Raw genomic sequence first — 27,136 nt, 5'->3', positions numbered from 1 at the left:
ATTTTAGAAGTTTTTAACAGAACATGACGCTATGAGAGTGACCCAAACACAGATAAACAAGCTGAAACTCACTGTACAGCTCGGTGAAGTCGAGGAGAGCTGCAGCTTCAGAGCTGATCATTCTCTGTAGGTTCATCACAATGAGCGACTCCTTTCATTTGATACATTATAAAAATATTGATTGTAGCCACTTTAATTACCGTCCATAGTTCAGCAGTATTAAACAAACAGTACAGAAATGAGCTTTTAGTCTTAAGTACTTTATTTTCATAGAAGAGTAATCATTGAATTTCTTTACAGTTGACATTAAAATTAAGTGAAAATCATTATTTTTCATAACTAGCAAACTACATTTTTACACATCTCACTAGGGTTCTGTTGAGATCGCAGTATCAGGTACATACAGTAAGTTATAGTTAGCAGTTTGAGTTAATAGATTGTGTGAATGAAATAAACTAATGCTTGATTTCTTATTTGGATATTCAAAGGCAGGTGTGTTAAGTGCACATGTAGCAGGGACGGACCATAAGGACCCAACCAAATACATTCTAACCAGCTGAAATGACACGAAATTATTGCTTCTAACGAAAACTTCTTTTTTTTTTTTAAATCTTGTTTCCTCTCTCCAGTCATCAAAGTATATCTGGATCCATGCGATACAATGAAGAAAACCCTCGTATTTGATCAAGTATTTGAAAGTTAATGTACAGAAGTCATTCTGAAGCAGTATTCATCTTACTGGGTGATTTTTTTAAGCTTTACCCTGGAGAGGCAAAGCATGTAAGTACACAGCCGGAGAGAGCAGGTAGGTTGGTTAGTTCCTAGAGTCATCTGATTGGTTGGCTGAGGAGCTCACAGCTTGGCGTAGTCTTTCAGGATGACCTCCAGCTTCTGACTCAGCATGATGTTCCCTCGAACCTTCAGCTTGCCAGAGAAGAACGCCTAGAAAAAAAAGACAAAGACATGGTGGAGTAATTTCTTCAAGAAAGCACTAGTTCTCTGATTTCTAGCTGGTTTGGCTGTTGGCCAAGACGCCTGCAGCTAACACTTAATACAAATGAAAAAGCAACAAGCCAGGGCAAAAGGGAATATGTTACCATTGGTGCTCTGGCAGCAGAAAATTGAAATAATATTCATTTTCATAAGGTTCAGAGCTGAGAGGTGCAGCAGAAAAGTCTCTTTATTGGCTGAGCTCAACTGTTGATGTGTGCCGCTTTTCTCGGTAAGAATCAGTCGGTGGACGGCAGTTAGGACATTTATCGGTGTTTTAAGCCCCCAATGTCTCCTTCCAGGTAGCGCTGCCTGGAAGGCACTAGGATTAGGTAATGGTTACGGTTATGGTTCAGGTTATGGTTAGGGTTAGGTGCCTTGAAGTCAACGGTCGCAGCGCTGCCTGGAAGGAGACGTTGGGGGCTCAAAACACCATCGAGCGGTTAGGACGACCCTGGGTGACAGTTTGCTGCGTCCTTTTTTAACTCTACCAACTTATCTTTCACCAGCTGCTCCTTTGATCGTAGGCGAGGCTGCGAGAACACCCTGCCTGAGGGAGCTTCAGCACCGCAGCCTGTTGACGCTCTTTGTAAAGAGAGCACACACTAGCCTCAGATCAATATCAAGCGCCCCAGGAAGCATATACATTCTGTACAGATGAGATGCTACAGACATAACAAGTAGCGTCGATTGATTACCCGCGCTGAGTGCTTTCTGAACTTGGTTTGATGGATCATTTTATTTCCTTCTTTTCTGACATGAGATTAAAAGAGAAGTCATTACAGATGGAAGGGCTCTTCAAAGGCACTTTTGCTTTAATTAAACTGTACAAAATGGGATTTTAACATCGGGAAAAAGATGGGATTTAAAATATGAGGATGGCTACATTTTCGCCCCCCCAAAAAAAACATTTTAGCATCTGTTCTGCTAAACTTTAATTAAATGCTCCCTTTGTGAGCATCAATGTAAAGCAGGCGGTACTGCGATACACTGACTGTATAAATTGGGCTTTCACATGAAGGAGAAAAAAACAAAACAAGGCCATTCACAGAATGTAAATAACCCTTTTGTTAAATTTGATTAATTCTGACTGAATAGGTCGGACTACTGTACTGTTTACCTTCTGAGGGTTGAGTTTCCCCTGCACCACCTCCATGAAGTCTTCATCTGACACGGTGAAGGTCACATCCGCCTTCCCACTGTAAGGGCCTCTGTGCAAGGAGCCGCTGCCGTTCTTCAAATCAATGGCTGGGGGGGGTGAGATAAATCACAAACACTTGACAATCTTTCGCTGGTTGGCTTTGCTTCTGTCTTTTACGCCGATGTTGTCCAAGTCTGAATTGTTTATCTGATAGCTTGCTAGCAAAATGTCAGTCTGGGTTATATTAACTTGTCAACTTTACAGCTCACACAGATAGGTTTAGACAGACTAGCAAATCTGGGCCAGAATTTAACATCTTTCCCTCCTGCCAGAGATACAGGTTTCCAAATGTTAGTTGCAACAGGTTCAGGTTTTAAATTTATCCCACACATTTTAAATATATATAATATATTCTCTCAGCTCTGACGTACCATAAACTGCTCCCCCCTCTTGCCTCCCCACACATCTGAGCACTTCATCTTATCCATTTTCTTACTACTGCAGTGTTTCTTGCTTTTATCACATAAACCTTGTATTATATTCTGTATAACATGCATAGTACCAGCACTTTTAATGTCTTTAATTGTCTTTATAATTTTACTCTTTGGATATTTTTTATGCTGCCCTAATGCAAAAAATAATTCCCTTTTGTTAGACAAGAATGATCTAAACAGAATTTTTTTTTCCCACAATGCACAATCAACTAGCGGTGGGTTTAATGCGTTTGTATAGCATTCAGTACGCTTACTCCACTGTGCAGCCGGGTTCTTGCCCGCTTTGGTGATCTCCCAGCCGAACACAGCATTCACCTTCTTCACCAACTCTGAGCCCGTGTCTTTAATACGACGCCCAATCTCTGCAAATACCAGCTCACTCTGAAGGCCCCCTCCCTGCACAAAGGTAGAAAGAAAAGAAACATATTTGGAGATCTATGTTCATGTCACGGATTTGACAAAAGTACAAATTAACTTTGGATCAATTATCGACAGAACTACAAGAAATGGAGATACAGGGCTCAATGTTTAATAAAAAGGAAAAGAAAGAATGTTGTTTGAATTGAAAATGTTCAGACTGACGTACTTGAGTGAGATTTTCTGGAGAAGCCTCTGATGTGCCATGTAAATCCACATAGGCCCCACTTAGCACAACAGCATCAGTCTCCTTCACCTGGACACAAGAGCAGAGCGCGGATCAGAACGACGCATGCAGAACATTCACAAAAGAACAGCACTGAAATGATGAGGTCAGACTCACTGATCCACTAATCTGTTATGAGGATTATAAGCCACACAAAATACTGACTTTGCACTGGAGGTGAATTCTGTTGCCTTCCTTCCACATCTCAGTCTGAAGTGACTGACCCGGCATCACCGGCTTTGCAAAGCGAACCTGAGAAAGAGAGACAGGATTAAGAGATGGCGGTGGAGTCGATGGATCGGTTTATACCATTTAACCAGACTTCATAAATGCTCAATTATTTATCAAGCATTTAAAGCTTTAGTGCCTAACTTTTGGATATTAATACACGATCACGGAAGGCTTGTATCATGTGGATGCGGCGACAGTGTTGTTATCAATTATTATTATTATATTACTTAGAATTCCTCATGGGGGGGGGCGACAGAAACTACACACTATAGCTTTAAGCCTAATTGTTTCAGCTGAAAAAAAAATCCCCATATCAATCAACAAATGATCTTGAACGTGCCACTGAAGAACAAACCCGTTCTACTGGTTCTTACCTGAGGCCCAATGACCCATACAATATATGACCGGGTTTAAATCACAGGTAATGCTTACCTTGATGGCCTTGAATCTGGAGGGATCGTTGTCAGCATACTGCTTGAGCACGTGTCTCGCCGCAAAGCCAAATGAGCACAAGCCATGGAGGATGGGAGCCTTGAAGCCTGGTCAAAGAGCATTTATAAGTATAGCATGTTTAAGTATAAATGAGATCAAAACACATCACTTGACCTAAAATCCCAAGGAAAGACTCAGTCTTCACCTAAATAAATTAAAAGGCATTTTTGATGGAAAACGACACCCATTGGGCGCTCGGGTAGCTCAGCTGGTAGAGCGCGCGCCCATATATAGAGGTTTACTCCTCGACGCAGCGGCTGCGGGTTCGACTCCGACCTGCGGCCCTTTGCTGCATGTCGTTACCCCCTCTCTCTCCCCTTTCATGTCTTCAGCTGTCCTGTCCTGTAAAGGCCTAAAATGCCCAAAAAATAATCTTAAAGGACAAAAAGAAGAAAAGAAAACGGCAGCCATTAAGCCACATTGGAGCTATAGACTCTCACCTCCCATGGCAGCAAAGCTGGGGTCTATATGGAGAGGGTTCCAGTCTCCACTCAACCTGTACAAGGCCGCCTGCAACCGTAGGGGAAACGGATATTGTTTAGGTCTATATCTAATTCATAAACCCCTGAACTTTTCATACACAGATGTGGGATGAAATTAAATTATCATGAAGGCAACATAAGAGATACCTAAAATAAGAAGGTCTTTGAAGTGATACAGTTGCAGTCATATTAAATTGCTCAAGGGATTTCTTTTTTTATTCCGCCTTCCTTTTTTTTAATTTTCTGCTGCATCATACAGTCTGTTCTTTTTTTTCTTCCCCCAACACTTCTTCACATTTTGTCTAAAACGTTATTAAAAGGTTATTTCAGAGGCACAAAACAATATGTCCTATTTTCCCACATATCATCAATGCAGCTGATTTATTCTGCAGCTAAACCCACACAGACACACTCACTTGGTCTCTTGTGGTGGAATCAATCACCACCGCATCTGGTGCCCGTTTAGGTGGAGGCAGGGGAGCCTGAAGAAAAAAAAAACAAATCAAATACGAGGCAGCATATAACTCCCGATGTCTTATTTTGTAACTCAAACATGGAATACGTACTTTGGCTTTCTCCGAAGTTCTTTTCCCTCCAAACCCTCCGGCTCCGACCACAAACACTGAAAACTGGTTGTAGCAGATCAGCTCGTCGCCGCTGTAGGTGTTCACTGTAAAGCAGCACGAATGTGGCATTCAAACTATATTCATGGTGAAAGAAGTATTCCTTATTTATGTTAAAGTAGCAATATCACAGTAAAATAATAGTACATCACAAGTTAAAGTCCTGCGTACAAACTTCTACTTCAGTACAAGGGTATTATTAGGAGAAGAAACACCTGACAATTCAGAAGTAAAAGTACTCATGCAGCACACTACATAATGTCTCTGAAATGTAGTTGAGTAGAAGTATTGAGTAGTAAAAAAGGAAATACTTAACCCTTGTGTTGTCCTCGGGTCAAATCTGACCCGTTATCTAAGTTTTTTCTATATCAGAAATATGGGTTTCTTTCAAGCAAATTGCCCAAAAATAACATGAATTCATGGCTGTACGTTATTCACAGGTAAAATTAATGATTACTTTCATTGAATTTAAAAAAATAAATAAATAAATAAATGTTAAATGGTTTCAAAACAGCATCCTGACTAAACTTTGACACATACCCGTCTGTGATCCGCTCAACATCCTCTGATCTTAACTATTAGCCAAAATAATTCATAATTAAAAAAAAAAAAAATAGTTACGCTACAATGTCATATAAATTAGGTTTATTGACCATGAATAAAGAAAAAAAGTGTTAAAAAAAAGTGACAAAAACTTTTTTTTTGTTTTGTTTTTTTAAAGAGTCAAACACATCGAAAAAAAAGCGACAAAAACATCAGGGTGGAAAACATTTTCAATTTTGACCCAGAAGGACAACAAGTTCATGGTTGACGGGAAGACAACACAAGAGTTCAAATGATACAGTACCTGTAATTATAACTGTACTGTGCTAGCGTCAGTACAGAGAAGGAGAAACTACTACAGTTCATGTTACAGTTTTAAATACAGGAGAGTCTCCTTTACTATTTGTTATTAATGAGCTTTAAGCTAATGTCTCGTCATGTTTCAGAATGTCAAACTCACCATTGCCTGGCAATCACTTTGAACGGCACTCAACACGATTCCACATATCACGATACATTACATATAACAATAAACACAGAGAGGAGAACGCCTGCTTCAGCCACATTTCCAAATTACATTTATAGTAAAATTAGAGCAGGGAAGCTGACTGTGAAGGGACAATTAGCAGCTGTCAGAAGGAATCAAATCCAGACTCCTGTCAACGCACTGGCTGCTTAATTTCATTAGGTCAATTCAAAATACAACCACGAAGGCACGAAGACAAACAAAGCTGCTCCTGCAGGACGTTACTGTGATGTGTTGTCTCACCCAGAAATAACTCTAGGAGGATAACAGGAGCTGACTGGTTTAGTGTGTATAAAGAAATTACATCCCTATGTGAATCCTCAGGGAACCTCTGGTCCCATGTTATTTGTTTTAAGGCGGATTAATTATAGATCAGAGTGGTTCTAATATCATCCATCTCTATGGAATTGTCAAACAGAAACATATGAGCCATTCTAAGTCCATTATTTCAATCCCTGCAGACACAGACTAGAAATTAACTTTCATTCATTCTGAGAGGCAACTTTCAGGAAAAGACACTTTAAAGTGATGAAAACAAATGAATGTGGAATAAATACACTATATTTCATTTTATGAAAGCAACAGTCAATCCTACAATATCGCCACAATATTGATGTATTTGGTCATAAATATCTTGATATTTGATTTTCTCCATATTGCCCAGCTCTATACTATATGATAAAAGTTGTGCACCCTGGAGGGAAAAGAAACTCACCGTCCAAGAGGATGACAGCTCCAGATCCTTTGTCCAACACGTCTGCTATGGTGCACTCAGAGGTAAGTGTACCTGAAAAGGTATTTTACACATTTACATTCCACTTTAGTATCGTTATGAAGTCATTTCAGAATCAGAACCAGCTTTATTGGCCAGGTTTGCGCAAACAAACAAGGAATTTGACTCCAGTTAATCTTTCTCTCTCAACACTCACTTAACATATAAGAATAAAAACTTTTTAAATCGTTCTTTAGTCCTGTAAGTATTTAATATTACTAAACTAGCTCTGTACTTCATGACGTGACTGTGCACATGCATTATCTTTATGTTCGAGTCCCACAGTTGATGGACTGTTTGAAAAGCCCATCTAACATTATTTAACAGCACTTGGTGCCGTTTTGAAGGTATTGACTCATTTCCTTGATTGATTTGTTCTAGAGCTGAAACAATTAGTCAATTCAATGCATTGACTATTTTGATAATAGCTTAAGTCAATTTTCAACCAAAAATGCCAAACATTTGGTGCTTCCATCTTCTCTAATGTGAGGTTTTGCCATTTCTCTTCATCTTACATTATAGTTAACTGAACATTTTTGGGTTTTGCACTGTTGGTCAAATAAAAGAATAGTTATTTCAAGACATAACCTTATGATGTGGGGAAATAAGACATTATTTGATGTCTTAAAGACCAAACAACTATAACAATCTTCAGATTCATTATTTCAATCAAATGTTAGCTGCAGTCCTTATCAGTATAACACAAGAAAAATATAAAGGTGCCATTGTGTGTGAAAATATAAAACAATGGAAAGTAACATACCAGTTTTAAATGTGGTTCAATTTGTACAAATCAAACAAGGAGATATGTCATTTCTGGCTACCATCTTTGTTTGAAATTAAAAAAACAGTCACAATTTGCAGACAATGTACAGTATAGATGGTTACATCTGTTTAAAAAACAAAAAAAGCAGTCATGTGTTGTTAAACGACCTTCTGGTTTGATTAATCTTCAAGGATTTATCTTTTAGAAAAACAAAAGCTTAGCTCTGTAACTTCACTGTAATGATAATTCATGTGAGGTACAAACTGGGGCCACGTTGTTACATACAGTGTAGTCTTTTTCTTAGTTTGGATATGCTATTATAGGATGTATAATAAAAATCCATCATGGCTTCAGAGGACAACAGGCCCAAATTTGAGATCCTATACGGTGGCATCATAGAAATGGCTTTGCAAAGACCCAGAGAATCATCTATTGCACTCAGTTGCTCCCAGTTATACGACATGTTACGTACAGTAACATGAATCCAGGTAGAGGCTCTAAAATGGCATTTATTGCACTTATTATAATACAAAAATCTATCTTGCTAATTGACAATACATTGGGTGTATTTTTAATAGCAAAGAAGGAAATACCTGAGGTTGGTAAAGGTTTGTAAAGCTCCAGATACTGCTCTCCATGCAATACCTAACACACAACATTAGAAGAGCTGTGATATATAATCATACCTAAAAGCCTCATTAGCATGAGTAATGTGTGCAAGACTGTGTGAAATATACCATATGGATACAAATATGCAAATGAGCACACAACATCAAACACATTCACTCACAAAAAAACAGACGTGTACATACATACATACATACATACATACATACATACATACAGACATACAGACATACAGACATACAGACATACAGACATAGATGTCGTTTGACCTGTGTAAAATCTATGTTGAGTCCAGGGATTGAGCTCAGCCCACCATCCATCATGGCTGCCTGGGAGGTAATGACCCCAAAGGTGGGGAGACAGCTGAAGTCTTCATGGCCTTCATACAGGAACCTATATAAAAATGTTAATAGTTACTGACAGTTATCATTTCTTTCAGCTCAATTTCACACAGGTTGACTTTTTCAGATTCCATGGGGCACTTACAGTCATTAGCATAAACATACACAGATACACACCTCAGATGGTCTGGGTCCTTGGTGGACATGCCGACCCCCAATGCATAGAGAATACACTGGGTGTGGGTGAAGGTGAACGTGCTCGGTGGTAGTTTTTGTCCCACTGCTTCAGTCTGAGAGGAGGGAAGAGAGTTGACTTTGTCAGCTTTTCGACATAACAAGATATTTAGGGCAGAAAATAAAAAGGTATCCTGTAATTTAGACCGAGGAAAATGATTATGCAATTTGCAGGGTTTGCAGAAAAGTAATAAAGTTCACACCATGGTAGATTAGCTCCCCCAGCTCAATCCCTGAATACAAATGCTTCAATAAACACTGCACATACAGTCAGAGCAAATGAATCAATCTTACTATACCATAGAGGTGGAACATATTAATTCATGTTTATAGGGCACCTTTTATAACCGTTATAAAGTGCTCTAGGGATGGCAATGCCAGTCGGTCTGTCAGTTGGTCCACCAGTTTGGTCCAGACTAAAATATCTCAGCAACTATTAAGATGGGTTGTCATGAAATGTTGTTTCATTCATTATCATCTGGATGGTTGGATGATGCTTGCTGACTTTGGCGATCCCCTAATTTTTCCTCTAGCGCCACCAGTGGGTTAAGGTTTTCACTTATATATCTCAATATCTGCTGAATGGATTGGTACCATACGTTTTACATACATTCGTGGTTCCCAGATGATGAATTCTCATGACTGTGTTTATCCCTGGACATGCTAAACTAAGATGTCTGCATGCAAACTTCAGCATTTAGCTCAAAGCACAGCAGTGCCTAAATAGCATGTAGAATATAACTTGTTAGGAGACAACAAAAACCGTAAAAGCAATAAGAAAAAAAAACAAAAACAGAGCAATAGGAATAATATAATAATAAATATTTCTAAAACAATTCTGCATTTTTAAGTGTTTTACAACTGAATATATTGTGAGGTTCACAGAAAAGAATAAGATAGAATAGACCGATATAAGGAAAACAAATAAAAGCAAAAATCTAAAAAGCAGCAAAAAGAGTTGGCACAATTGCTTGATTTAATCTGGGATCACCAGCAGTAGTTAGTATGAGTGCCTGTGGGATTTCATAGTTAAGAGGAATCAGCAGTTCAAAAAGGTACCCCTGAGCCGGACCCGGCAGAGCTTTGTAAGTGATCAGCACAATTTTAAAACGGACCCTGAACTTGATTGGTGGCCAGGGCAGGGAGGCCAGAAATGGAGCAATGTTCGATTTGGGCTTGCACTTCTGTTAACGAGCAGCCTGAAGATGGGCTGAACAGAGCGTCGCTGTAATCAAGTGTTAATGACATAAAGTCACAAATGCCTTTTAAAGCTCAGGAAGGTGGAGCCTTTAGTTGTATTGTAAATGTTTTAAAACCCTTATTAATTCCAGCCTGAGATCCTCTGGCAGAGCTTTTCCACCACAGCTCATTTGGGATCTGGAGAAACTCGCACATACCAAACTCATTACGAAATAAATACCATCTTTTTAATTCTTAACACTCATTTCTACAAATCAATTGAATAAGGATGTTCTATGATGTCTTCCTTATTTGTGGTGGTCTTTTTTTATATTATTTTTTTTTTCATAAGATGTGTTGAAGCATTATTTGCAGGGTCATAGCCATGAGATTAAAAATACTAAACAGTCATGTATTGATTTTTTATATGTTATTTACAGGAATTCAGTTAGCTCTTCAATTATACGTATTTTCTGCAAGTTTCCTCTGGAAATATAGCCCGGGAAAACCCTGACAAACTTCCGGCAAATTTGAGCTTTGCTCTGCAAGTCAGTCTGACCAAGAGGCCATTCAAGCCCATTTCCAATTTTTCCAAATCGAGGCACTAATCACAACCGTTGTGGCAGGCTTTACACGATGATGATGACGATAGCGCAGCAACGGCAAGCAGCTTTTTGTTTACATTCAACATGACTGCCACCGAAGCACAGCAACCAGTTGATGCTGCTATCCCTGCTACGTCACCCGGATCGTTGGTCTGATTGGTTGAAGGACTATCCAATTGCGCCCAGAGGCATATGAGCGGCGTCCGTTGGTGACACCCCTTTGGAAATGGGCTGCGAATGAAGTTTGCCCAGACCCACTCTCAGTTACAACTGAGAAGGGTCTGGTGTCAACCAGGCTGCTGGTAATAAACATCTCCTCATAAATGAAGCACCCCTAACTAAACTGCAACTAAAAGTAACTATCTTAAAACATCTCTCCGTTTTCCCTACATAAGCACAGGGTTACATAGTTCCTTCCAGGTAACTGGACTACACAACTGGTCTATGCAATGTCAGAATGGTGAAAACACAATTTCCTAAAGCTAAAGGTCACATCTTCCCATTGCTTGTTTTGTCCAACCAATAGTCCAAAACCCAAAAGATATTCATTTTATCACATAAAACAGAAAAGCGACACATCTTCACAATTCAGAAAATGGAACTATAGTTCCATTTTCAAAAGAGATGTCTGCAAAAAGAGATGTGTTAAAAATGACACAACATGTGTAGTCCCTGAACACACTCACCACATGTGTTAAAATTCTACACATTTTTAACACATCTCCTTTTGCAGTGTACAGTTTCCTACATCCATTTTAAATCTCTGTTTTAAGAAATCATTAGTGGGATAAATCCTATGGCACAACATGTGTAGAATTTTAACATGTGGTGAGTGTGTTCAGGGACTACACATGTTGTGTCATTTTTAACACATCTCTTTTTGCAGTGTAAGGCATTTTAGGTATGTATTGCTTAAAATATGACAGAAATAATTGATCAATTATCAAAATTGTCATTGATAAATTTTATGTCAATTGACTTATCAATTAATTGACTAATTGTTTCACTCTACTTTGTATTTTTGTTACCGGAAGATATATTTTTTTAATTTTTATTTGACGAACAGCAATGTCTAGTAATCTTATGTAAGGTGGGCAAACATAAATTATTGACATGACTATTAATCAACTAATTTAAAAATTGACTTGCTTATAAACATTCCACAAAGAGAATACACTGCATGACACACGAGCATGTGTGAGTGTACAGAGCAATGCCAACGTTGGTAGAGCTAATGTGATACTTTGCACGACATGAAATAAATATAAGCACAGCAGTAGCACAGTGTGGCATAATTTAAGCAATACGTGCATAATACAATGACAAGGACAAAGACACACATGCACACCGGATGTGAGTAGAACAGCACACGCACACGCACGCACGCGCATCCACACACACACACACCACACCACACACACACACACACACACACACACACACACACACACACACACAACAACACAACACAACAAAAAACAACACACACAACAAAAACACACACACACACACACACACACATCAGAATCGTTATGTATCATATGTGTTCACAAAGTTTACCTACACCGCTTTGAATGATCCTCTGTTAGAAAGGAGACCTGTTTACTGCAGCAGGACAACTCAAACAGTGTTCGATACAGTAAAAACACACACAACATGGTGACTGTGTTCTAAATCTCCAGTCCAGACAGACACCCACACACACCCACCCACCCACACAGACACACACAGACACACACGAGACAGAGTGTACATCCTTTAACAGTGTAGGTACTGAGTCATGATATTATTATTAAACAGGCCTCACAGAATGTAAGAGAGTTCATCAAAAGTGAGTAACATCTCATTTAAAAAAGTTAATATCTAGTTTTAACCGTGAAGTATAATAACTTAAAGTATAATACATATATTGTTCACATTTCAACACATTTTTAACCTTCATTATGCTTCAATTCTATGCACAACCTTGTTTTTGTTAGATGCCATTTATACTTTGTTTTATTTTACCTCATTTTATACTTTATGTTTTTGCAGGTTCCTAAGTTGGAATGAATTTGAGTCTTTTTTTTTGCTTTGTGAATATTTTGGACGTGTGTTACGTGTAGGTTGTTGTACGACAGAATAAACCCCCAACAAAACCAACAGATCATGTTCAGAAATACATAGGATTACATGATCATATTACCAGACACATACTTATTCTTTCTTTTAAGAATTCCTTTGGATGGCATTTTTGCCTTTTTACTGACAGTTTGACTAAGTTGAAATAGACAGGAAAGATGGGTAGAGAGAAGTTGCCCAGCTGGAAGCAAACCGTTGACATTATTGTTATATGGTGTGCATCATAACCACTAGGCCCCCACTGTGCATAATTTTGATAACAGTCCAGTAACATTTTTACGCCATGGTTGCCTGATGCTGATAAGCTAACCGATACATGTTGCACCAGCAGCCTCCATACTGCACCAATCAAAGCATTTATCCTGAATAAACTTTCATTCATTAAATTGTGCTGATTCTGAGGATTAATCCACCGTGGCTTTTATAATGTTGTGACAACACGCTTCAGAATAACAGATGTTGACATAGTCTCATGATTTCATGCTACAAACAGTTTAATCTTAAGCATTTTTCTGTGGATAATTATTTCATGTGATACAATTATACCTGTGGCTCAATGTTTTATTCAAGCAACTCAGCCATGTGTGAGCTGTTACCAGTTCATATTCTGTGATTCAATGATAGGGAAGACAGTGACATGAAGGAGCACCCATCCAGGGAGCTGTCGCTGCAATATTGTCCTCCGACGTCTTTTGTACATCGCCTTTTAAAAGCTAATCTGAGTTGACACTTGTCTGCTGTAAATATGAAACGGTGATGCACTAGACATCAAAGTACTTATATATGTTGTAGGAGCTTAGCAGAGAAGGTTAATATCGTCCCTGACTAAGTACGGTGTGGTGGTATTAAAAAAATCATGATTTGCCATGTTTGAAACGGTCTGAGATTATACAGCTCCGCGCTTTCAAAAGTCATCATCAACCAGCCGTTATTCTCGTAGGAGGAATAATGCAGTATAAGCAAATGAAGTGGAGAGAAACATGGGTGAAAAGAACTTCAGAGACCAGAAAATATTGAAGGAATAAAGGCAAATGGCAAAAGGAGGAGGACAGGTGAAGGGATAAGTAAGATGCACTAAGTGAGACAGAAAAACAGTGTAGTATAAAAGGTGCAGGTGTAAAGGTGCAGGTGTAGGCAAATTGTACTCAGGTCAAAATATTGTTTACTATAGGAATTCCTTTCTTTGCCTATCCCAGTCTGATACACAGTCGATACCCATTCTGTTAAACTAAAGACGTTTTCCCATGGAATGAAATCTAATAACTCTTTCACAATTATACCGGCCAAAGTATGGAAACATGATGGAAAACCAGTAGGGACGATATGACGATATTTTTTCAGTACTTCCTGGCAGTACATAACAATTCCTAATGATAGAATTATATATATATATAATTAACTGAATGGATAATAAGTAGAATGAATGGACGCTTTAACTACATAAAAATAATTCATTAAATTATTTTGTAAGACCTGCAGATACCCTTTCAAAGAAATAAAAGCAGTGGCTCTACTTACAGGATTGATCCCTGAAGCAGAGGCAGCAGCAGCTGTTGGATTGGCACTGACTTCTTCCTCCAACTCCACTCGAGACAGCACATCCACAACCGACTGCAGAGACTCTACACAAAGGTGAGAGGCGACAGATGAGTAGAAGTACACCAGAACGAGACACCGAAACACAGGAAGATGGAGTGATAAATAAAATAATTTGTCCTCAGTGCAACATTGCAGCTTTGGGATGTGAATCTCTGATATAGATACTTGTATATTATTGCAAATAACTTTTACCTCTGTAAACAAGCCTGTTGACAATCCACCCATCAGCTGACTTTACCTCAGCAACCATTCTTCATATCCAGGCTAACAGTATCCCGATAATTCTCATCTATCTATCTTCGTTCCTCAACAACTGTTGGAGGATTTATGTGATAAGTTACAGGGCACTCATTTTAAAATACAGGCAGTATGGATAGAGAATTGAAATCATCATTAGCTCTTATAATTGACATACAGCCCTTTTTCTACTGCAGCTGCAGATTAGTTTATCTAGAGCTAAATAAACTCACACTTTTATGTTAACTAAATTTGGATAGGCTACCAATGTTTCTATTATTTATACTTTAGTATGTTACAACTCTATATTGTCAATATTAAATTGCAATCACACTAAGGGCCCTATTTTAACGATCTGAAACGCAAGTATGAAACACAAAACACAAGTAGCTTTGTGGGCGGATCTCAGGCGCTGTTGCTATTATACCGGCGGGATAAAGGAGTCTTGCGCCCGACGCAAATCTAAAATAGGTTGGTCTGAAGTAGCTAGGTGTGGTTTGGGCGTAACGTGAAAATAACCAATCAGAGCGTCATCTCACATTCCCTTTAAGAGCAGGCGCGCTTGTTCCATGGCGGATTGCCATTATAACGGCGGATTTGCCTGGCGCACGCCAGCGAGAGCTGTCCGAGATGCGGCAAAGTAATAAATGCCCGTCTTGGCCGGGTGGCGATGTTGCTGCGGCCTCTCGGGCGCATCTCCTCAAGTCTGGAGAGGATTGCTGCAGCAATGGGGCGTGGGCCTCCAAACGCACCACCTGCTCCTGTTGTGCCCCTTCCTCCTCCCCCCCACTCCATCTCCGTCCACCCGCTCCACCAGGAGCGCATCGCGCATTACTCCCGGACCAGATTCCGCCGGAGTGTCCAATCCCACCGTAGTTCAACATCACGTCTCCTTAAGTCCTCTAATATTTCCTCATTTATGTCATCAACACATCCATGATTCATGGAAATGTGTAAAACACAACAAGCCACAAAGAATGCTGCGACTTTTTGAGGAAGTACTGTAAAGTGCCTCCTGATCTATCCGAACACCTGAAGCGCATTTTCAGTAATATTTTTCTTTGTAATTATGTATGGTTTGCAAAAATGGGAACTGCTGCGTCCGTGTAGATGAGAGAAGTGTATGCGCGTTGTGGCTTATGGCCAAGCATGCCCCCCTAAAATAGCATCTGAATAACGCGCCACTGACTTTAAACCAGGTTTTTCCTGGTCAGTGGCGAAACGGTTTTCTGAAACTGCAAAATAGCACCAGGTAACCCCTCTTTTCGCTGAACCGCCCCCGGGAGCGCAAATACATTCCCTAATTTACCGACGTGCGTCTGTGGAGGGAAAAGTCAGCTGTGCGTCGGGTGCAAAATAGGAATGATACATGCGTCGGTTTACAAATGCAATTGCGCTGAGTGCAAGATAGGGCCCAAAGAGACATTGATGATTTATCAAGAACGTTGATACTTTCAAGTAAAATCATGATTATATCAATATTTCTATTTTGTGTCTCTAATGGAGTTTAGAATCCCTCATATCTGACAATTTTTCATATATGCAGTTTATCTTTAAAGCTTATCACACAGATAACTATCATTAATGCACTTTTGCAAGAATGAGCTTAAGGGTTATGTTCTTTGCTTCAACAGCTCCAGAATCTTTTAAATCTCAAGTTAAATTGATCGAAGTAAAGTTAAATAGACTTCCAGGGAGATGTTAACACACGACAGGAATTTCAATCTAACGCATACGGATCCAGGAGCAGCTTTAAAATGGATGGATGTGAGATCCACGCACGTTAAGAATAAACATGACGAGTTCTATATTCTAACATTAGTCATTTACGTACTTAAGACTTTGAGTCCACACTGTGTGTTCTCCGTTTGCCTAAGAATAGAATATCAACATATCTACCCAGGTAACACAAGCTATTATAACCTATTCAGAATCAGTCAACACAAAAAAAGGAAGACAGCTGAGACAATCGAGGAACAGAAACAGAGTGAGACTGGGAAGACCACAGCAACTAATTACCTTTACTCAGTGGCAGGCAGTTACAGAACAGAGGCAGCAACAAGTCTCTGTAATAAGCTACAAATGAGGAGGCACTACAAAGTCATGCTAATGAGGCCAGCTAGCGCCCTGTGGGACTGCCACCCTCGTTCAGTTAATGTTAACACCGCTGCCCTTTCTTCCAATGTACCTCTCAGAGAATGGAGATGGATGGAGGAGGCGGAGAGAAATAATAATCAACACTTGCCACCCTCTTGTTTGCATGAGACCTTTTTGGGAACAGCACTAGTCTTGTTCATACTCAACAATGTGTTCACCTTCACTTCTTTCCTCCGCCTCATTCACTTGATCTCTAACACCATCTTGTCCTCACTCTATGTTGCCAAACTCTCAGAAAATACAGATGAGCCGATAGTAAAAAGGGCTCACTTGGCTGAAAGCTGAGTTCATGTTGTCTATTAATAATATTAATAATAATAATAATAATAATCTTTATTTTTCAATGTATTTATAATATTTATCTTTATTTATAGAGCACTTTTCAAGTCATAAAAGCGCCAGGTTTTAGAAGAAAACAGATAAACAAGAATTGGGTGTATAAAACCAATTGAGTCAAAGAAAATTACATAAAAAAAAAGGAAAGGAAATAAAATAAAAGGCAGTTCCAGGAAATGAAAACTCAAGTAAAATCAGGAAAGGCTCTCCAATAAAAGTATGTTTTAAGAAGGGACTTTAAGGAGATCAGTGACTAAGCCGACCTGATTTAACAGAGTTAACCCACACAAGGCCAAAGAGCAAACTGTACAATGAGCGTGCTTACTTCATTGGTAACTATCTGATGGCTTTGATTAGATTCATTGTAGCTATGCAGCGATCTGCAAACTGAATCATTCTGACTAAACACAGAATGAGTCAAACAAGTGTGAAAGCAGACCAGCAGGGTGATGAGGGAGGGCATGATCCAACTCAGATTTGGACTTGAATAAAAAGCTGTGTGAAAAAGGCCTTAGTAACATCTCAATGACAATTAAAAACCAAAACAAAAGGAATTACAGGCGTTATTAAATGGTGTGGTTTACATTCTCATGTAGAACACTAGACCACATGAAAACCTTGGCATCTACTGTATGGCTCTTATGTAAGTGTGTGTGAATGCACATGCCAGTGTAAGGGTGCACATACAGTATGGACACTTTGTACGCACATGCACCAATACATGTGTTTTTGTAGGTTCATTACTGACCTTGTACGCTAGTAGGCTTGGTGGCATCTGTGAAATCACAGATTTTGTCCCACTGGTCCCGGACAGCCTCAGGAGTCATGGGTTGGTTCTTCTGTCTCACAATGCAGCCCTGGGAGCGCTCCCAGCGCACTGCACACATGGACACACAAATAAAGAGGTCGCTGCTTATTGAAAATCACACACATAGAGTAGTGGTGAACCAAGGGCTAATGAATATCATAGATGCATACAGACATTTCCTCAGGAAAAAATACACACAGTACTCACATTTACCAATCCAGCCTGCACCGACCTGAAAGGAGATGAAAACATGAGCAGATGAGCAAATGCACAGATATAAAATATATTGTCTATTTATGAAGATTAAATGTGTCAATGGTACATTACTGGTCTCAATGGCAAAATACAAAAACAGATACAAAGCTACAGACAGTACAGTGGGAGTGATATCATACTCATCTTATTGAAGAGAATTGTGTTTTTTTGTATACCTCAAACAGTGCTCCACTTTCTTGGCATTGTTCATGACAGAGCCAGAGGACCATGGGAGCAACATACTCAGGCTTCAGAGATGCCACAAGGTCTGAATAAAACAAAACATATACAAAAACAATAAAGCAGAGCTTCTTTTTATTGCACATCTGTTATAAATTGTCCTAAACAGCAAAGGGGTGCTTCTGCTTCAGTGTCTCAGTTTGGTAGTTAGTGTATTGTTAAAATACCACAAAGTATATGAACGGAGTTATTAAAACAAGCATCAAGCATTTGTCCTGGACAAATAGCACAACATATGCACTGATACTGGAGCAGGAAACCGAACTTCAGGGCCACGTGGAAATCTGTTTAAAGTGATGTCTAAAAAGGACTGGGTATTTTATTAAGTTATGAAACAGATTCCTAAACATGTCACAACCAAGTCAAGCAAATATAGCACAGGCTTTACATTCCCTGTATGAACCATTAAAGATTTAACACCAGACACCATATGTGTGCTGAAAATATCTGCACCCTTCAATCAACAAAACATGGTGGTAAAAGAACAGGCATTCTGTTTTACTGCACTCTGCAATGTTTAGCAAGATTAGGTTTGTTTTTGTTTTTTAAGAAAAGCCTGAGTCAGTGAAAGCCACCATATGGACCAAGTCATTTACTAAGGTGAGACCATCCTGCGACAGTTGGCACAACACAGTGTGACAGATGCTACTGTAGACCAGCACAGCAGGGCAGCAAAGCCATTTCCTAGTTTGTCACTTAATACCCCTGTCAACAGAGCTGCAGTCACAGAGCATGCACAACATGCTTGTGATGTGTAGACATTTACAGACACTGGGTTTGATGGGGTAGAAAAACATTCCCCATCTTTATGGGCTCATGAGATTCTTTTAAAAACACAGCAGGGTGCTAAAAATCATTGTTTTTTTTAAGTCTCTACCTAATTGTCATTTTGAAGGTTGTTATTTTAGTTTTTGTTTGACATAATGTTCATATCGACAAGAAGTATCTCATGTCATGAGCTATTCGGAGCTATATTTCATTGTGTTCACTGTGGGTATCCAATGCTGCATTACCTTCTGTCTTATATAGGTCTTTTTTTTCATTAAAATATAAATGTTTCATTAGCATACTTACTTATACTTTGTATGTAGTATTTGGAAGCACAGCTAACACCTCCAGTAAAATAAGAAGGCCAGAGCTGCCTGTTTAAATCCAGGGCTGACAAATTAAAACTTTTAAAGCACTTACAGGGTGCATGATTTCATCATGGCTGTTGGAAAAACCACAGTGAAAAACCACAGTTCTTGAATATTAGATGACAAATTTGCATGTCAAACGGGAGTGCTGTTGCCTCAAATTTTGTAAATCAACATTACATGGGCATTACATTATGCAGCTGCTCTAAAAAAAGAAAAAGCTGTGGTTAAAAGCCATTTGTCTATTTTGCCCTGTCCAAAAATAGGGTTGCATATGTGAGTGTGAAACTATCAGAACACCACAGTATGCATTATACAGACCAACTGCATGCAATCATGTATGTTGTTTAATTTCTCTGCTTACCTGGGGGCATGACAGTCTCTGTGAGGCGTGATCCAGCAACAGGAGCAATAGTGTTGCAGTGGATGTTGTACTTGCGTCCTTCGATGGCCAAAGTGTTTGCCAGCCCCAGCATGCCCAGCTTGGCAGCACTGTAGTTGGCCTGGCCGAAGTTACCATAGATGCCTGCGGCTGAAGCCGTCATGATGATTCTATCCACAGACAACCCAGAGGAAACAAGTAATGGGAGACGAAGACGTCTCACACACATAATCTCACAAAGTGGTACACACTTTTCATGCATCATAAACACACAGGAGTATGCATATGTAGGCATCTAGTCATGTAATGCTAGCTCATTCACACACATGTAATGCTAAACTGCTTTATTGCACATACAGAACTGCACACAGTTAATTTACTTGAAGATATTACTTGAACAACTGTGAGTGCAGGCTACATGCAGAAATAAATGCATATACAGTATGTACAGCAGACACAGTCTTGTACATACAATTTTGTAGTAATCTCGTTCTAGAGAGTTCACTTCAGTCAAGCAAAATTAATATGGTTAAGCACCAATGCCACAATAACTGTAGGAGACATCTGAAACACGCTGTCTCACTGGTCACAAGAAAGCAGTGATATACTGTATATAACAGCACACTCGTACACTGTGTACTACAATGGAATAACCAGAGGATTGGCAAATATAGAATATTTCTCAAATAATAACTCTTATGCGCTCAAGTCCATGAGTCAATTACTGGGGGAAACTTTCAGACTATCAAGTGTTATTACAAAAACACATATGATAAAATGTAGAAGAGCAACCACAAACATATCTATCAACATATCTTTTATGCACCTGATACAAAGTATAATTATGTCTGTGTGTTGCTCCATGCTTATTCATAACATGCCTTCTATTCTGTCTGAGAGTCTTGCTATGAACCTTTCTACTTTCCATTTCTTTCTGTTGTGGTATTACCTTTAAATACACAATTACCGTTTGCTTAGGTTCACTGCACACAAAGATTGAATTCCAAAGCCATAGGACATTAGAAAAAAATAAACATAATTCTGAAATTATCATGAATATTTGAGAATATGTTTACATCAAAAACTTGATATAAAACCAACTGCATTATTTGCAACTGTTTTCTACTCTACTCAATAACAAGCACTTGTCAAGGGCATCTGTTACCTGGAGTAACATTGAAACAAAGCTGGTTGTGTGACCTTCTTCTGCAAATTATTATTCAAAACATGCAAGCCTCAATAGACCTTTTTCAGAGCACACATGTCATAGCAGGAAAAACAAAAGGTTTTCAGTTCAGATCCAGAATGTTAGTGTCCATTGTTAATGTTATTAGTTGCACCTGTGTTTGGCAGGTCAAAGTGTCTTCCATAAGCAACTGATCTACCTTAAAAACATGATCAGTACATATCTGCATACATCCTCACTCCTTCAAGTCAGTATTAATTATCCACTGAATGCTTCACTGTATTCAAAAGGCTTCTCCAGAGGTGAAGAATTTAGGCTGAGTGTCAAAACACCTTCTACTCTACATCTTCAGACTGGTGGATATTGGAATTTTTACGCTGTACTACTTAGAATAAGATGAGCCTGCACAGAGATCTTTGCGGTTTGTTGAGGAGTCATTGATTTAAATAGTACTCAAATTGTTCAGAGATTAACCTGCAGTGCTGCATAACTAAGTTAAGTAATTTCCTTCATTCTTTGGTGATTTACATATTCAAATCAAATTTGCTGTCTTGGGTTTTTATTAATATGCAGATTTTTTCATTGCACACCATGAAACCAATGGAGATACATTAAGGGGTATCAAGTGAGTCAAAATGTGCAATAATGTGATGGCAGACATGCCTTATATTACTCATTGCCTCAAGTGCATATCCTCAAGAGCCCTCTTAAAGTGGGGCACGTGAAAAACATTTTGAGTATCTTCGGTACTTTAGCTGACATCTGAATCAGGTCTTCCCAAACAGCAGTTTGTGCCATGCTGACATCCTCTTGATTACAGTCCAGCAGTGGACTGTCTGCTGAGGATAATGTAACTTTGTTGGATCTAAAATAAAAAAGCCCACCCACGTAATAGGAGCACAGCCTTTATCCACCTCAATAGCTGTTAGTAGCGGGGCTCCTTACCTGCCAAACTTTTGGTTTTTCATGTGGTTCCAAGCAGCTCGAGTCACCAAGAAAGAGCCCCTCAAGTGAACTCTTTGAATCAGGTCTGAAATGGAGAGTAAGAGGAATGACGCACTAAATATCAATACAAAACACTCATTACACACTTCTGTTATTTCACATTAAAACATTGTGGATCAGATCCAGATACAGTCAATTTCTAAACTCCCACACAGATAATCTGTTTTTATTAACATACGGTACATAGACAACAAACTCAAGTTAAAGCAAATGCATTCTTCTACCTATAGCATAGTGGCACGGATCGATTATGAGTCGGCCACACAAAAGAAAATAATGTGATGATATGGGATTACACCATATCAGTATGAGTTAATGGGAGTAAAGTGGATGTAATGATCCGAAATAATGTAATTACCCCAGTCCAAATCACTCGTCCTCGCAAATGATCGGTCACGAAGGATCCTTGAAAAAGAATAGCAGGAATGGGTTTAAGCCTTTTCGGTCTTTGAGAAGAAAACATAAGGTTCTCTTTAACATGATTATAGTGGCCCACATTAATATTGTAACTACAATCAAATAGACCTTTTTCACGGCAGACATGTCATTGTAGGAAAATCACAGGTGTATGCAAAACCATTAATGATTGCTGCATTCCACTTAGGAGAGGTCCTGGTATTGTGCATGCTGACTCACTGAAATAGCTTACTGGGACACTTGATGGAAATGAGCCATTGTTAAGGTTATCAATTCCAGCTGTGCTTTTCCTGCTATGACAAGTCAAAATGTCTGCTGTGAAAAAGGCCCATCGTCACTCTAAAAACAAGTTATGGGATTAGACATGAAATGACTTACCCAGCATTGTTTACAACAACATCTGGACGAAAAGGTAATTCACCAGATTTAGGTTAAAATAGCAGAAACAACATTACAAACAATCATTTAATTGAGATAAAATAATGATGTAATACTTAAGTATCAACTCTGATGCCATACAAAGACAATACTCACCTATTCTTCCAAATGCATCCAGTGCTGATTGGATCAACTTTTCTCCATCTTCTACAGAATCTGTACGACAGAAAACGTCATTAAAAATGTTTGACATGTTTGATGACATGTTTGATTAGACAAGTGATGAATCTTAAATTATTTTGCATCTCTGGAGAATGTATCTATGTGTTGTTATTGTTTGTTTGGCTTAAGTTATAGATCTTATTGTAGGCTGCATTGTTACTGGTTGCATTTAGGTTTATCGATTAAAATGATGTATCATTGTGTCACAATAATATAACTGACGAGAGAGAGGCTTATAAGAAAGTTTTATTATGTACTAGAGAAAGTTGTCTTCAACACTGGCTAACAGCTGAATCAGTGAGTAGGGTTTTCCCTGCCTATCGAACTCAAAGGTGGGACGCCTTTGTCTTATTTCCCGCCGCCCTGGTTAAAAATTCATTTTTTTCCGCCAAAACTATTTTGACTTTTATCAGCAACTGCTTTGATGCGCTAGTACCAATTAGGAGATTAGCACCCGCCACAAGCCAAATGTGGGTGATAAGGAGTCGGGCTTCGGTTTGTTTTTTCCTCGTCTCGGTGATCGGCACATCTGGGTGATGCCGTTAAATGTGCATTTGCATGTTCAATGTGTTTCACTTCACATCCCCTATGTGAATGGAAACAGCCATAGCTGGCTCATGAACAAGCCTGATGGGATGTCGAGTGTTCTTTGCAAAAAAACACAGTCCCTCACATCATGTTAATTTCGTAGAGCTTGGGCGCCCGGGTGGTTCACCTGGTGGAGCGGGCTCTCATGTGCAGGGGCTCGGTCCTCGATGCAGCGGCTCAGGGTTAGGGTCTGACCTGCGGCCATATGCTGCATGTCTTCCCCCTCTATCTCTCTCTCCCCTTTCCTGTGTGCAACTCTCCGGTCTATTAAAAAGGCTAAAATGCCCAAAATATTATCTTTATAAAAACTCTGTGTACGCCATGCATCCCGCACAAAATGTCCAGCCTTTGCATCTTTGTCTCAAAACATCTAAGGAAAACCCTGAGTGAGCTAGTTGGACTGACATAAATCAATGTTGTTTTTGAGTCTACCATTACATAAGCTAATACTCCAAGGTAAGCAAGAGACAAAAACATATAATGAAGTGTGAGAGAAGAGAAAAGAAGATTTAAGACAAGTCCAAACTTCTCACCATAGTTTGCCACGGCCTTGCCTCCCTTCGCTCTTATCTCCTCCACCACGTTATCAGCAGCTGCAGAACTCTTTCCACCCCCTTTAGTGTCAGCCCCAAGGTCATTCACTTTATTGCAACAAGAAGAAAAAGATTATCAATAATGGGGTGAGTTCTGCAATTCTCCAGGAGTGATTAGGTTAGGAGAAGAGTGTAGCTAAGCTGATTCCTTGTCAGAGTTCTGGGGCAAGTTCAGTACAGGCAGCAAGGAAAGCTATTATTTTGGAGAGGGCAAATGTTTATGCCAACATATGCCACTGTGTAGTCTAAAAAGTAACATAACTACTGTGACAGTCATGCAATGCACATTTTTTTATTAAATGACTCATGTCTAAATCACTTACATCTAACAATGCACCAATTCAACATGTTCTCTCTTGATAATGTTTTTAACTCAGGGTATCTCTGCTGATACCTACCAATTTAATACCATTCGCTGGGTCAATGAACATGAGAACAGGGATTGCTGTGACACTATAAAACTAAGTATGCTTCCCACCCTGACTGAATGAAGGCAACTGGCAACAGAAACAGTGTATCGTCATAATGACATTGTATTTACTTTGAGACACTTTACTTTATTTACACGTGGATCGGTCATGTCAAGGCTGATAAGTCTGGTGTATCGGGGTGTTGCACCCCAACTGCAATCAAAACCAGGACGCCTCTACACATACAGTAATCTCTGGCATTGAGCCATGCAGGTGCAATGGTTTTTACTCATGCTTTTATGTCAGTAAGATCACTGCTGCTGCTGCTTTTCTGTATACTGTATGAAGTCAGTGGCAAGTGCTATAGCAACTTATGGTTAAAGAAATTAATGAGATTGCTAAAATAAAAAATAAAAGGATATTTGATTAATGACACATGAAAGTGATGTCCAGTCCCTAAAAACTCAAGGAAAATATCTTGCTGGACCAAATGCCAACAAGCACAAGGACAAGAGTGCCTCTAAATGGCCAAAAAAGAAAACATTATCACTTTTAGCAGGCAAGTACATAGGATCAATGCGCGCTTCCACATTATATTACACACAATACACATACATACATACACACACATTACACACCTGTTCTAAAAGAAGGTATTAGGCTTTAAATGAAGATCCTTTATTTACCTACAACTGAGGCTCCTCTTTCAGCAAAAGCTAGTGCATATTCTCTGCCAAGGCCTGCGGAAAGAAAGACAGAGTAAAATGCCAAAGCATATTTTTACAGAATAAAACACCCCCATCAACAATCACTGCTGCGCTGTTGTTACTGCATGTGCCCTTTCACACACTTGCATTGGCATTGCGGTGCATGTACTTTGCTCCCTGTGTTCCTGACAAAAAGATTAAATAAGCAGCCTATGTTGCTAGTCAAATACATGCAGTACAAGTTGTAAATGAGTACAAATACATGTGTTAAAGGTAGGGACACACTGGTCTAAAATCAATGGTTTGTTTATCTTTACCTTTTTCGCCAGTGTTAGCGGTTAGCAAGATGTCGATTTTAACTGCCGGGCAGCGAATACAACAGAAATAAAAACTCATGCACAAGCTGTTAATAATCTGGCTCACATACTTAAAACTAAATCTCCGCAAATGACAGGTTTGCGTTCGTGGCTAACGTTACAAAACAGCACAGTTACAGTTAACAGCAATGGCAGTCTAGTTAACGTTCAGTTATGTTTGAACGGCGATTTAGTTACCTCCTCCAGCGCCGGTGACAAGCACGACTCTTCCCTCGAATGACAAAGACATCCCTGTGAGTTAATTAATATCTCTTTCTGAACATTCACAGCACAGTGGCTACAAGAGCAACACAAATGTCAGAGACAGCAGGATGAGGGTGAACTTCGACAACTTCCACTTCCGCAATTACGAGGGGGCAGTCTCACAGGTGACCAATCAGAAACCAGGATTATCTTGTTCTCACCACTGTTGATTTTACACATGCGGTATACTTTGATATTATAGTTTAGTACTTAAGAAATAAGTTTATTTATGTTAACTGGGAAAAAATCCCATCAACTGTTTTTTGAGCTTTCATTATCAACGAACAACAAATGTAAAAACAAATGTAAAAAATACAAAAGAAAACTGAATTTGACCTTATTATAGCACTTTTTACCATCTTGCAACAAGATTAGGAAATAATTACATAAATGGTGACGGTGACCATGATGACGATGATGATGATGGAGGTGGAAGTGGTGGTGATGATGATTGCAAGTGTAGTTTCCACTCTGCCCGTAACATACAGTAATAAACTAATTATGTTATATTAAAATATTAAAGTTAACTTGATATTTATTTTAAGTGCTTTAATGTGTCTGTTCAACATGATAGATAGACCTACCTACATGTAGACATCAGTACATGTCTACAAAAGTGTTTGACTAAACTTATATTTGTATTTGTTATCTTAGACTTTTAATATTTTCACTCTTTATATGTGCCCTCTTCCCACTTTATTGCAACTGCTGCACAGCAATTTCCCTCGGCATAAACAAAGTTTTACCTTATCTTATATACTATGTTTTATACATTATGGCTTTAGTACTATGTTCGATTGTTTCCTGTTTTTTTCTTGCTTGTGTAGGCCTACGTATAACTCCCTTTTTTATTTATTTTACCCAGATGTTTGAAACACCCATGCTTTAAGTCTGTATTGTGTTATAATATTGTCATTGACCTTTTGCATTTATATATTTATATTATCAATCACTTTGTAGCCTTTGTTTGGAAAAGTGAATGAATAGTTTATTACAGTACATTTCTTTGGACTACCCTTTTGGTGAATGACACTTATTTTAAAAGTATTC

At 39.0% G+C, this 27,136-nt stretch overlaps 1 protein-coding gene across 2 annotated transcripts; it reads right to left on the bottom strand.

The window, feature by feature from the left end:
• Positions 1–239: 239 nt before the first annotated feature.
• On the bottom strand, positions 240–26,194 carry hsd17b4 (hydroxysteroid (17-beta) dehydrogenase 4). 2 transcript variants are annotated; one of them, XM_039803497.1, is made up of 25 exons: positions 26,021–26,194; positions 25,446–25,499; positions 24,290–24,397; positions 23,103–23,162; positions 22,947–22,968; positions 22,510–22,556; positions 22,092–22,176; positions 19,943–20,130; positions 18,379–18,470; positions 18,155–18,179; positions 17,888–18,016; positions 14,329–14,432; positions 8,849–8,961; positions 8,600–8,723; positions 8,297–8,348; positions 6,881–6,952; positions 5,040–5,143; positions 4,890–4,955; positions 4,432–4,501; positions 3,932–4,038; positions 3,434–3,520; positions 3,212–3,298; positions 2,880–3,021; positions 2,111–2,238; positions 240–942 (listed from the first exon to the last, which is right to left on the bottom strand). In XM_039803497.1, exons 1-25 carry the CDS (start codon positions 26,070–26,072, stop codon positions 853–855), a joined length of 2,208 nt encoding a protein of 735 aa, XP_039659431.1. In that variant the 5' UTR covers positions 26,073–26,194; the 3' UTR covers positions 240–852. The 2 variants fall into 2 exon arrangements, with proteins under 2 accessions (XP_039659431.1, XP_039659430.1); XM_039803496.1 differs by lacking the exon at positions 26,021–26,194 and adding an exon at positions 25,784–25,911.
• Between the last annotated feature and the right edge of the window lie 942 nt (positions 26,195–27,136).

The sequence above is a fragment of the Perca fluviatilis genome, chromosome 6, assembly GCF_010015445.1.
Source record: "Perca fluviatilis chromosome 6, GENO_Pfluv_1.0, whole genome shotgun sequence".
Taxonomy (NCBI): Eukaryota; Metazoa; Chordata; class Actinopteri; order Perciformes; family Percidae; genus Perca; species Perca fluviatilis.
Note: the sequence above shows the minus strand (reverse complement) of the source record. Positions and strands in the feature narration are given on the sequence as shown.